Source organism: Lepidochelys olivacea (genome assembly GCF_965140295.1).
Source record: "Lepidochelys olivacea isolate rLepOli2 genome assembly, chromosome: 27".
Taxonomy (NCBI): domain Eukaryota; kingdom Metazoa; phylum Chordata; order Testudines; family Cheloniidae; genus Lepidochelys; species Lepidochelys olivacea.
The window spans coordinates 3,396,224-3,409,854 of NC_140437.1; the positions used below are offsets into that span (position 1 = coordinate 3,396,224).

The 13,631-nt window shown below is 51.3% G+C and overlaps 1 protein-coding gene across 1 annotated transcript in view; it reads left to right on the top strand.

The window, feature by feature from the left end:
- Nucleotides 1-13,631, top strand: part of SCN4A (sodium voltage-gated channel alpha subunit 4) — a gene marked incomplete at its 3' end in the record, with an annotated part of 108,403 nt that overhangs the window by 9,705 nt on the left and 85,067 nt on the right. The window contains exons 2-5 of the mRNA XM_084615486.1: nucleotides 377-504; nucleotides 5,839-5,919; nucleotides 6,708-6,836; nucleotides 10,748-10,839. Coding sequence (XP_084471612.1) covers nucleotides 377-504; nucleotides 5,839-5,919; nucleotides 6,708-6,836; nucleotides 10,748-10,839 — 430 coding nt within the window. The remainder of the gene's footprint in view (nucleotides 1-376; nucleotides 505-5,838; nucleotides 5,920-6,707; nucleotides 6,837-10,747; nucleotides 10,840-13,631) is intronic.

A 13,631-nucleotide genomic window follows, 5' to 3' on the forward strand; every position in this document is an offset into this window, starting at 1 on the left:
GATCTCAAAAATTATGAACATCTGAAAACATGAAGCTATTGTGGAAACTTGATTTTTACATGACCTATAGATGACACCATTAGCAGCCATGCTAATAATCAGTTGAAGCTAAAGTTATACACTGATCATTCAGATATCCACCAACATCTAGCACTCTAGCTTAAGGTTTTATCCTTCTGCCCATCACCTAGGATCTGAGCACCATCCAGTGAAATGTATTAGCAATAGCATAGTCCATAGTGAGATTCATGGAGCTGCTGACTTGATTTTGGACATAAAAGCTCTGCTTGGGGTAGCCTTATGTTTTTGTTTGTTTGGCTTGTGTGTGTGTTGTAAGGAGGGAATAATGAATCTTCCTTCTCTCTTTGTTTTTCAGACATTCATCGTCCTAAACAAAGGAAAAGCAATCTTCCGGTTCAGCGCAACCCCGGCCCTATACATGCTGGGACCCTTCAATCCCCTCAGGAGAGGTGCCATCAAAGTGCTTATACATTCATATCCTTTCATAAATTAAACAGTAGTAAGTCATCAGGCCCAGATGGGATTCACCCAAGAGTTCTGAAGGAACTCGGATATGAAATTGCAGAACTACTAACTGTGGTATGTAACCTATCGCTTAAATCAGCTCCGGTACCAGATGACTGTAGAGTAGCTAATGTTACACCATTTTTTTAAAAAGGTTCCATCCAGGATCGCCTCGATCCTGGCAATTACAGGCCAGTGAGCCTAGACTTCAGTACCAGGCAAACTGGTTGAACCTATAGTAAAGAACAAAATTGTCAGACACATAGATGAACATAATTTGTTGGGGAAAAGTCAACATGGTTTTTGTAAAGGGAAATCATGCCTCACCAATCTACTAGAATTCTTTGAGAGGGTCAACAATCATGTGGGAAAGGAGGATCCAGTGGATATAGTGTACTTAGATTTTCAGAAAGGTCCCTCACCAAAGGCTCTTAAGCAAAGTAAGCTGTCATGGGATAAGTGGGAAGGTCCTCTCTTGGATTGGTAACTGGTTAAAAGATAGGAAACAAATACATGGTCAGTTTTCAGAATGGAGAGAGGTAAATAGTGGTGTCCCGCAGGTTCTGTACTGGGACTAGTCCTATTCAGTGTATTCATAAATGATCTGAAAAAAGGGTAAACAGTGAGGTGGCAAAATTTGCTGATGATACAAAACTACTCAACTATAGAACAGCTTCCATATGAAAAGAGATTAAAAGGGCTGGGACTTTTCAGCTAGGAAAAGAGACGACTAAGGGGGGGGATATGATAGAGGTCTATAAAACCATGACTGGTAGGGAGAAAGTAAATAAGGAAGTGTTATTTACTCCTCATAACACAAGAACTAGGGGTCACCAAATGAAATTAATAGGCAGCAGGTTTAACACAAACAAAAGGAAGTATTTCTTCACACAACACACAGTCAGCCTGTGGAACTCCTTGCCAGAGGATGTTATGAAGGCCAAGACTATAACAGGGTTCCAAAAAGAACTAGATAAGTTCCTGGACGATAGGTCCATCAATGGCTATAAGCCAGGATGGGCAGGGATGGTGTCCTTAACCTGTTTGCCAGAAGCTGGGAATGGGCGACAGGGGATGGATCACTTGATGATTAAAGGGGGCTGGAGCACATGACTTATGAGGAGAGGCTGAGGGAACTGGGGTTATTTAGTTTGCAGAAGAGAAGAGTAAGGGGGGATTTGATAGCAGCCTTCAGCTACCTGAAGGGGGGGTTCCAAAAAGGATGGAATTAGGCTGTTCTCAGTGGTGGCAGATGACAGAACAAGTTGCAGTGGGGGAGGTCTAGGTTGGATATTAAGAAACACTATTTCACTCGGAGGGTGGTGAAGCACTGGAATGGGTTACCTAGGGAGGTGGTGGAATCTCCATCCTTAGAGGTTTTTAAGGCCCGGCTTGACAAAGGCCTGGGTGGGATGATTTAGTTGGTGCTGGTCCTGCTTTGAGCAGGGGGTTGGACTAGATGACCTCCTCAGGTCTCTTCCAACCCTAATCATCGCAGAGTGTGGGGGAGTCAGGGCCCTCCACCCCCCACTTCCTGCGATTCACTGTGACTCTCAGCCAGCCAGTAAAACAAGAAGGTTTATTAGATGACAGGAACACAGTCCAAAACAGAGCTTGTAAGTACGGAAAACAGGACCCTCAGTCACGTCCATCTTGGCGGGTAGGGAACCCAGACCCCAGTTCTGGGCCTTCCTCCGTTTCCCCAGCCAGCTCTAAACTGAAACCCTCTCCAGCCCCTCCTCTGGCCTTTGTCTCTTTCCCAGGCCAGGAGGCCACCTGATCTCTTTGTTCTCCAACACCTTCGGTTGGCACCTTTGCAGGGGAGGGGCCCAGGCCATCCATTGCCAGGAGACAGCGTGTCAGCCATTCTCTGTGCATACAGCATCACACTGGCCCTCTAGGGTTCTGCAACAAGCACACACCATTATCCCATCATCTAGATACTTAAGAAATGTATAGGGGAAACTGAGGTACCCACACAGTATTCAGAGAAAACATTAAGAACATCTCCACTTCGTCACATCTCTCCCCCCTTCGAGACTGAACTGAGTGGGGTCACTTTAGCCGGTGACCTGGGGAAGTTTGAACCCACCAACATTCCCATGGATGCCCCAGCATCTTTCCCATTCCTTGGTGGGAGTGAGACCAGGCCCTTCCAGTTTCACGCCCTCCCTTAGGTTAGGTGTGCTTGATGGCCCTCGCAGGCCACATGTGGAAAGGTTTATGTGGCCCGGGCCCTTTTGTCACCCCAAAACCCCTGGGGTTCAAACTGAGATCGGGTGTTCTCCCAGCGCTCCAGTCTGGAGGGCTGCGATTCGGGCTCTCTTGGTTAAGAGCCCCCTTCCTGACCTTGGCCATCCTCTGACCAGGTGTCTCTGTCACCAGCAGCTCGGCATCAGCCCCTTTCATTGGATGCAGCCACATCGGGGGAGAGGGGTCAGTGTACACAGCACAGCGCCACACAATAGATACGGCTGCAGCTTTTCAAGGGCCTGCCCCATGGCCAGGCATTTCTTCTCGATGGCCACATAGTTCTGCTCCCAGGACTGCAGCTTCTTGCTCAGGTACCTGATGGGGTGTCTCCCCACTTACAAACAGCTTGCATCAGAACTGCGCTCAGCCCTGCATCTGAGGCATCGGTGAATGCTGCAAAGGACTTGGCAAAGTCTGGCTTTACCAAATTTACTGGGCCCTGGATTGGAGCCTCCTTCAGTGCCCAGAGAGGCCTCTCGCACTGCTCAGTCCAGACCACCTCATCTGATTTACCCTTCTTACATAGCTCAGTGCTGGGGGCAGCTAGCAAGCCAAAGTGGGGTACAAACCTCCGGTAGTACCCCGCCATCCCAACAAAGGCCTGGACCTGTTTCTTGGTCTGGGGAACAGGCCAACCTCTGATCGTCTCCACCTTGGCCAGCTCCAGGCTTGGGCAGCCACTCCAAACCTTGTGGCCCAGGTACGACACCTCTGCCCTCCCCACCTTGCACTTTCCAGCTTTTACCGTCAGTCCTGCCTCCTTGAGGCAGCCCAGCACCCTCTTCACCTGGGACACGTGTTCCTCCCAGGTCTGGCTAGAGACACAAATATCATCAGTGTATACTAGGGCCAAGTTCTCCATCCCCCTCAGTAACTGATCCACCCAGCGCTGGTAGGTGGCCAAAGCTCCCTTGAGGTCAAAAGACAGGACCAGGAACTCAAAGAGCCCCAAAGGGGTGGTGAAGGCAGATTTCAACCTGGATCTGGGTCCAAAGGCACCTGCCAGTCGCCTTTGGGGTGATCCATAGTAGAAAGGTAATGAGCCCCACCCCCACCCCCACAGCTTGTCTAGAATCTCACCAAGCCTAGGCATGGGGTAGGCATTGGACATGGTGATGGCATTAAGTTTCCGATAGTCCCCACAGAATCGGATCGACCCATCTTTCTTGGGGACCAGCCCCACGAGTGAGCCCATGGGCTGTTGAACGGCTGGATCCCCTCTAAAGCCAGCATGTCCTTGACCTCTCTCTCCAAGTTCTGGGCTGTTTTCCCAGTGACTCTGAACAGGGGACACCTGATGGGAGGATTGGCTCCTATCTCAGGGAAAAGGTCCACCAGGGGATCTTCCCACTTCTCCTCCCAATCATCCCTTACCAGGTCCAGGGGGTCCCCTCACTCTCCTCCCATACAACAGCTCGAAAGGGAGGAAGACTATGGATTCCTGGGGCACTTCCCTGTACCGCAGGTGGGACAGGTACTTGTCCCAGTCCTGCGCAGGTCAAGGAAGGAAAGAGTGACTGAGAGCATCAAAGGCCACAGAGATACTGAGGGATGGGGAACAGCCAGGAAGAGGAGGCCCAGCCAGGAAGAGGAGCAGAGATGTTGTGGGGGGGTTGGGGGAAGACAAAAGCCAGACTGAAGGGGATCTAGGAGCAAGGCCGGATTTCTCATTGGGCACATGCCTAGGGACGCCGGCATTCTAGGGGTGCCTAAAAATGCAATTTTTGCCGCTCCCAGGTCCTGGCAGGGGTTGGGGCCAGCTGAGGGGGAGACAGCCCCACACAGCCCTGCTGGAGCACTCCTAACTTAACCCAGTGGACACAGTCACCTCCCAGCGGGGCCAGTGAGTGTGGCCAGAGGGCAAGACACGGGAGAGTGGGTCTCTGAAGGGGCTTGTGGGGGGGATCTGGGCAGTGAGGGGGTGGGGGATGCTGGGTAGTGGGGAGTTTGTGCGGGACGCTGGGCAGTGGGGAGTAGAGGAGGTTTGTGTGTTTCGGGGTGCTGGGCAGTGGAGGGTCTGTAGACAGAGGGGCGCTGGGCAGTGGGGTGCCTAAAAGTTAAAAGTGGCGGTTAGGAGGTCCGAGCCGCTGCGAGCACTGGGGGCCACCCCACAGCTCCCGGCCGCCACAAGAGTCCACTCCACAGTTCCTGGTCACTGCGGTCGGCGGTGGGGGCCTGGAACTGTGAGCCGCAGGCGGCAGGGGACACTGGAGAGCTGAGCCCCTGCAAGCAGTGCCGGGCAGCTGGAAGCCGGGGCCCCCGCAGCTGCCCAGCCAACGGGAGTGGTGTGGGGACCCTGCCTAGGGGCACGCAAGGTATAAATCTGGCCCTGCCTAGGAGGGAGTTCTCCAGCTGCCAGCAGGTGCAGCGTGTACTAGGAGCTGAGGGGTCACGGGCAGGAGGAGATAGGGCAGAGGCGGTCAGGTCAGTGAGGGCAGCAAGGTGTGCAAGGAGAATATGAACAGAGAAGTGTTCACCTGCTCTGGTCAGGAGAGTCAGAGATTTTTAAGGCCAGAAGGGACCACTGTGATCACAGCCTGACCTCACAGGCTTGCCTGAACTCATTCCTGCTTCGAGTCAAATAGCTCTAGCTGAACCTGAGCATCTCTTTAAGGGGCCCATTAGTGCCTGCGGTGAGGGCTCATCTCAGCTGCCTGAAGGGCCCAGTAGGTGGGGGCAGGTTGCTAGGGAGAGAGGCGGGGGGCCAAAAGGAAGATCCTGTTTGCAAAGTGGCTAGAGGTTGGGGGTTGGGAAGGGGAGAGGAGGGCCAAGGGATGCCAGGAAGGGCTGGGGCTTGGGGCAGGCTGTGGATGTGGCTGGAGGTGGAGAAGCGACCATAGTGAAGAGGGACACTGGTGAAATAGTTTAAGCTTTCTTCATCTCTGCGTTGTTCTGAAACGCCAGGCATCTCGTCTGGGAGCCGCACTCCAGGGCTGGGATGGAGGGGAACGCTGCATGTGCTCTTACCGCTGCACCCGGCCTTGGAGAGGACTCGGGGGAAGAGGGGAGCCTGTGACATGCCCAGAAAGATTTTCCTTGACCTGGTTATAAATTATTCAGCATGTTTATCATGATCACCATTTTGACCAACTGTGTGTTCATGGCAATGAGTGACCCGCCACCGTGGGCCAAGAACGTGGAGTAAGTTCCTTTCCTCCCATCGCAGCTTGGCCTCCTGATGGCACTGGAGAGGGCGGCCCCTTTCGCTGCATGGCTGCTCTCTACAGAAATCTGTCCCGCTTATCGGAGAGGGGCCTGAGGGAAAGGGGTGAAGGGGCCTTTGGAAATAGGCATGTGTAGTTTGGAGACCCCTGGACTGAGCTATCGCCATGTTTGTGATCTCAGAACCCAAGTTTGTGTCCAGCTCTAGACTTTGCAACCATGGGCACATTTCTGAACAGCCTCCCACCACTACTCACTGCAGCTCAGCTGCAGGACAGACAGGGCTCCGAGCAGGCAGCAGGTTTTTGAGGACTCAGCACCCAAAATTTGGGGCCAGATTACCAGGGCTCAGTGCCCACTATCAGTGCCAGATTTTCCAAAGAGCCTCCCATTTAGGCGCCTAAACAGGGGCTGAAGTTTTCAAAACATCCAGCAGCCCCGGTGGTGACACTAATGGCCCAGACCTTGCGTGCCTTCACCATGCTGAGCTCATTTGGAAATCCGGCCCCTGGTGCTGAAAGTAGTGCTGGTAGTGAGTGGCCCATCTGTATTAACGTTCCCAATTTTGCTAATGCTAGCAGAGCTCAGCTGCTGTCAGCAGTCATGGGAAATGACTGATAAGACATATTTTCCAACCCTTTTCCCATGAAGGTCCCAGGACCCATTTTTCCCACATACACATAACATTTTTGCAAGTGTCTTGGATAGTTTTCCCTTTGAGCTGCTTGTCTTGTCTACTTACCATAAGTCACTGTTTCTGCTTTCAGATACACCTTCACTGGGATATACACCTTCGAGTCCATGATAAAGATAGTAGCCAGAGGATTTTGCATTGACCAATTTACATTCCTACGCGACCCATGGAACTGGCTGGATTTCAGTGTTATCGTTATGGCGTAAGTATACTCAGTAAGGGACGTGGCACAGGCAGGAAGCCCAGCTAACCAAGTTGTAACATCTGTGGTATAGGATGAATTGGAAACAAATGTCTGGAAAGCCACAGATGTTAGCCACAGATGTTAGAGCTGGTATAGTCTACAGTGGGGGTATGCCCCAATTCCTGCACTGGATGGCCAATCACTAAAGTAGCCACACCCTAAATGTAGACAAGGAGAGCTGTGATTGCATTGGTGGAGCTAACCCCAGTGCCAAGCAGGGTTAAACGTCACTGGGGCATATTGTGACTTTCCTTGTCTACACTTGGGGTTTTGCTCTGGTTGGTGGCCCCCTATGGTCACCTAGCCTGTCCCTCTCAGTCAGGCCTGGCTTGTTACCTCACTTTGCCCAGGAAGAATCAAATTGTGCTACTTCCTACCCATATTTCTAGTCTCTCTGCAGTGAATCTCTTCCTATTATTTCTCTGTCCTCACTAGTGTTCACACCACACCCCTTCAATATTCGCAGGGACTGGTTAATGTGCCGGCTGCTCCCTCTTCCAGGTGGGCAGTGAAGATGTTAAATCCGACCAGTCCTAACCCTGTTGACTGCCTCACGCCACTGCTTGGCTCCCCATGCTTTGACCTTTCAGGTTCAGCCTTGCTCCTCATTCACAGTCCCTCAGATGGTGTTTCCATCCAAGCAGAGTCAAATTAGTTTAGCTAATAAGGTTTAGCAAGTCACTGTAGCAAGTATTGTCCATCTCCTTCATGCAGCCTTCTCACTCCTGCAGCGCTGCTCCCTCATCCGAGGGTCTGAAAATGCTTTGCAGGTTCGGCAGCCGCTGCGTGGAGTAGGGTCCATCAGGGTCCCAGCAGAGGCTGGGAGTAGCTGAGGAGTTCCCGGTCCATTCTGGGCCAGGGTCGATACCAAGGGACAGAATCCAAGTAACTTTTCAGGGTCTGAGTCAGGCGCAAAGTCCAGAACAAGCCGAGGTCAAGCCAAGAGTTTCAAGAGCACAGAACAGGAACCATCATGGACATCTGCTGGAATGCCCCTTGGGTTTGTATAGAGCCGGGAGCCAAACAGGAGCCATGAGGCTGCTGCCTATCAAACCCCTAAGTTGATCTCAGCCAGTCATGGGACATGGCACACGAGCTGGGAAGAGCTGCTGCTGGGGGACAGCCTGGAGGTGCTGGCTGCCTGGTAGCTCAGCAGCCCTGGATTCTATACCTGCAGGGCCCTCTGGCGAAGGCTCCTTCTCCCCATTTTACAGATGGGAAAAAAGAGAGACTCTCTTTTTAAAAAAGGGAAGAAGGAGGATCCTGAGAACTACAAGCCACTCAGCCTCACCTCAGTCCCTGGAAAAATCATGGAGCAGGTCCTCAAGGAATCAATTCTGAAGCACTTAGAGGAGAGAAAAGTGATCAGAAACAGTCAGTATGGATTCACCAAGGACAAGTCATGCCTGACTAATCTAATTGCCTTCTATAATGAAATAACTGGCTCTGTGGATGAGGGGAAAGCGGTGGACGTGTTGTTTCTTGACTTTAGCAAAGCTTTTGACACAGTCTCCCACAGTATTCTTGCCAGCAAGTTAAAGAAGTATGGGCTGGATGAATGGACTATAAGGTGGATAGAAAGTTGGCTAGATTGTCGGGCTCAACGGGTAGTGATCAATGGCTCCATGTCTAGTTGGCAGCCGGTATCAAGTGGAGTGCCCCAAGGGTCAGTCCTAGGGCCGGTTTTGTTCAATATCTTCATAAATGATCTGGAGGATGGTGTGGATTGCACCCCCAGCAAGTTTGCAGATGACACTAAACTGGGAGGAGAGGTAGGTACGCTGGAGGGTAGGCATAGGATACAGAGGGCCCTAGACAAATTAGAGGATTGGGCCAAAAGAAATCTGATGAGGTTCAACAAGGACAAGTGCAGAATCCTGCACTTAAGACGGAAGAATCCCATGCACCGCTACAGACTAGGGACCGAATGGCTCAGCAGCAGTTCTGCAGAAAAGGACCTAGGGGTTATAGTGGACGAGAAGCTGGATATGAGTCAAGAGTGTGCCCTTGTTGCCAAGAAGACCAATGGCATTTTGGGATGCATAAGTAGGGGCATTGCCAGCAGATCAAGGGACGTGATCATTCCCCTCTATTCGACATTGGTGAGGCCTCATCTGGAGTACTGTGTCCAGTTTTAGGCCCCACACTACAAGAAGGATGTGGAAAAATTGGAGAGAGTCCAGGGAAGGGCAACAAAAATGACTAGGGAAATGGAACACATGACTTGTGAGGAGAGGCTGAGGGAACTGGGGTTGTTTAGTCTGCGGAAGAGAAGAATGAGGGGGTATTTGATAGCTGCTTTCAATGACCTGAAAGGGGGTTCCAAAGAGATGGATCTAGACTGTTCTCAGTGGTAGCAGACGACAGAACAAGGAGTAATGGTCTCAAGTTGCAGTGGGGGAGGCCTAGGGTTGGATATTAGGAAAAACTTTTTCACTAGGAGGATGGTGAAGCACTGGAATGGGTTACCTAGGGAGGTGGTGGAATCTCCTTCCTTAGAGGTTTTTAAGGTCAGACTTGACAAAGGCCTAGGTGGGATGATTTAACTGGGAATTGGTCCTGCTTTGAGCAGGGGGTTGGACCAGATGACCTCCTGAGGTCCCTTCCAAATCTCATATTCTATGATTCTATGATTCTCTCCTGTAGGACAACCTGCAGGGAAGGGCAGGGGAAAGATGCTTGCGCTCCTCTGGCCTCCTCTTCACTTGGAAAGGGAATCACAATGAAAGACTATTTTGATCCACTGAGTTTGATGACATGATGCTGGCCACCAACGACCGGCTCCGTGCAGACCAGGATGGGTGGTACCAGCTCCTGTGGGCTAAGCTCTGGTCCCAGGAGGCGTGATGCTGACTCCACTGTTAAACACCAGGCCTTGCTTGCCGTGCAGGACCCAGCGGGTTCTCTGCTCCATGGGGATGGAATGGTGGCAGCCCAGAGGGGCTGCTGTAGAGTCCGACCTCCCCTGCTCCCACCAGTGGCTCTGGAACACTTTTAATAGTGGCGGTGCTGAAAGCCAGCCCTCTTACCGCGTCTATGTCTGTCCCTGCCCCCTGCAGAGCTGGGGCTGGGAGCAGGGCCATGTCTCCGGGAGGGGGGACCCAGACAGGGGTAAGGGGACCAAGGCTGGGGCTACAGCTGGGGTCGGGGGCAGCAGCCGGGACACCAGGCATGGGGCCAGCAACGGAGCCCCGGTTGAGGGGCAGCAGCCAGGACCCCACATAAAATCTGGGGTCCTTCAGAACCCCCCGCACCCCTAGTTACCATGCCTATGGCTCCCAGCCTTCCCAGATTAGTGTTGCCAACTCTCTAATCGCACAAAACCTAACACCTTAGCTTGCCCCTACCCCAAGGCCCTGCTCCCCGATCACTACATTCCCCCTCCCTTGGTGACTCACTCTACCCCACCCTCACTCACTTTCACTGGGCTGGGGCAGGGGGTTGGGTTGTCTAAGTGTCCATACACCACCTAGTGCAGTGGGGCCATGGTCCAAGACTGGAACTCAAGGGTGCTATCATCATCATCGTCAGGAATCAATCGGTATAGCTCACCTGGTGTAAAACTTCCCAGTATAGACAATACCACAGGCACCTTGCTCCTGGGAGCTTTCCCCAGCCCTCTCAAGGCAACACAACTCCAGACCTTCCCCCATGAGTCTTTGCAAGTAGCTGTGAAGTGCTAACAAGTCCTCTTCAGGCACTCAGAGCAGCACACAGCTATAGGCTCTCTCGGAGGCAATGCTGCAGGTTGGCAGCTCTACTGCTTTTGTCTCTGAAAGTGACCATGCCCTAGAGTGCAGCAAAACACCCCTCACGTCCAGCTGCCACAGCAGAGCAAAGTCTGAATCCGTCTTTCCCCCTCTCCACAGTTACACCACAGAGTTTGTGGATTTGGGAAATGTCTCAGCTCTACGAACGTTCCGTGTCCTCCGCGCACTGAAAACAATCACCGTGATTCCAGGTGGGTCAAGGAGCATTTGCCTTCCAAACCATCTCTGTTCCTTTCCACAGTTTAAGCTTTAACTTGAAAAACCAGCCGGCTTGCAGATCTTTGCCCTGCACCTTGGATTGTCCCGTGCACCAGTGCAAAATGAGTGTGGAACACTCCTGTTCTTGTGTGACAGTGCTTTATACCCCCTTTGCACTCACTGTCACTGGTGTAACTGTAACTATACAGGTTGGAGGGTAGTGGAGACAATGGCCCCTTGCCTGTTGGGAGGCGAAGGCATTTTTCTTTGAGCTGGGGGCATTCTGGCTTTGGTAGTGCTAAAAGCTCCAGCAGCATTGCCAGCCCGGTTATAACACCCTGCTTCCGCTGGTGCATAACTTTGCAAAAAAAAATGTCTTTTTGAGCTGACATTCTCCATGGCCCAAAGTGATTTTTTTTGGAAAACTTTGAGGAAAATGCATTTAAATGTTTCATATTATTTTCCGTCTTTTACAAAAAGGCGTACGTTTCAGGCTTTGACTGTCTACACTTGGAGCTTGGCGTGTGTTCCCAGCTCGTGTAGACATATTTGCATTCACCCTCATTGGGCTAAGGTGTAGCTGCGGTAGCCCGGGCAGTGGCGAGCGGTGGCCTAGGCTAGCTGCCCAGCACTCAAACCTGCCTGGACCCCCTAGGCGTGTGTTGGCGGTGGCTAAGCTAGGCCACCGCTTGCCGCTGCCTGGGCTACCGCGGCTACACTACTGTTTTTAGCACACTAGCTTGATAAGAGCTAGCACAAGAGTGTCGGCATGAGCGGGGGTCACACCCCTAGCTCCAAGTGTAGATGTAGCCTTTAGGGTCAAATCCTGCTGGTTTTTACACATGTGAGTGGGTCCCATTCATTCAGTGGGGCTATTCATGAGGAGAGATTATTAAGACTGGGACTGTTCAGCTTGGAAAAAAGCCGACTAAGGGGGGAGATGATAGAGGTCTATAAAATCATGACTGGTGTGGAGACAGTGAATAGGGACATGTTATTTATCTTCTCACATAGCACAAGGACCAGGGGTCACCCAATGAAATTAACAGGCAGCAGGTTTTAAAAAAACAAAAGGAAGTACTACGTCACACAACACATTCTCCACTAAAAATGTTATGCTTATAAGAAGCACAACAGGATCTTTTTCAGGGGAAAAGGCAATGTGCCACATTTATTGAAGATACAACAATTAGCATATGCATTCAATCACACCACAAACACACACAGTGTCCCGCCAGTCGATGTTATAGTTACCAGTCCAGAGTTGGGATCAATCTGGTGGCCAACTAGGTTGATCACAGATAGGGAGGAGCCAGGTTCCATTGGTCATGACACAATGCTCCGGGAAAGTCTTGATAGCATGAACCCAAAATTTCATGGCCAGGCCCCCTGTTTATATAGTGATTTTCCTTCACTGGGACCAGTGAGTTTTGCACCATCATGCTGTAATCAATTGTTTGACGAGTGCTTGTTTTCATAGAATCATAGAATATCAGGGTTGGAAGGGACCTCAGGAGGTCATCTAGTCCAACCCCCTGCTCAAAAGCAGGACCCATACCCAATTAAATCATCCCAGCGAGGGCTTTGTCAAGCCTGACCTTAAAAACTTCTAAGGAAGGAGATTCCACCACCTCCCTAGGCAACGCTTTCCAGTGTTTCACCGCCCTCCTAGTGAAAAAGATTTTCCTAATATCCAACCTAAACCTCCCCCACTGCAACTTGAGACCATTACTCCTTGTCCTGTCCTCTTCCACCACTGAGAATAGTCTAGAACCATCCTCTCTGGAACCACCTCTCAGGTAGTTGAAAGCAGCTATCAAATCCCCCCTCATTCTTCTCTTCTGCAGACTAAACAATCCCAGTTCCCTCAGCCTCTCCTCATAACTCATGTGTTCCACACCCCTAATCATTTTTGTTGCCCTTCGCTGGACTCTCTCCAATTTATCCACATCCTTCTTGTAGTGTGGGGCCCAAAACTGGACACAGTACTCCAGATGAGGCCTCACCAATGTCGAATAGAGGGGGACGATCATGTCCCTCGATCTGCTCGCTATGCCCCTACTTATACATCCCAAAATGCCATTGGCCTTCTTGGCAACAAGGGCACACTGCTGGCTCATATCCAGCTTCTCGTTCACTGTCACCCCTAGGTCCTTTTCCGCAGAACTGCTGCCTAGCCATTCGGTCCCTAGTCTGTAGCGGTGCATTGGGTTCTTCCGTCCTAAGTGCAGGACCCTGCACTTATCCTTATTGAACCTCATCAGATTCCTTTTGGCCCAATCATCCAATTTGTCTAGGTCCCTCTGTATCCTATCCCTGCCCTCCAGCATATCTACCACTCCTCCCAGTTTAGTATCATCCGCAAATTTGCTGAGAGTGCAATCCACACCATCCTCCAGATCATTTATGAAGATATTGAACAAAACCGGCCCCAGGACTGACCCCTGGGGCACTCCACTTGACACCGGCTGCCAACTAGACATGGAGCCATTGATCACTACCTGTTGAGCCCAACAATCTAGCCAACTTTTTACCCACCTTATAGTGCATTCATCCAGCCCGTACTTCCTTAACTTGCTGACAAGAATACTGTGGGAGACCGTGTCAAAAGCTGTACTGCTCTCCCAGCAGATATCAGGAAAATTAAAGTCACCCATGAGAACCAGGGCATGCGATCTAGTAGCTTCCGCGAGCTGCCGGAAGAAAGCCTCATCCACCTCATCCCCCTGGTCCAGTGGTCTATAGTAGACTCCCACCACTACATCACTCCTGTTGCTCACACTTC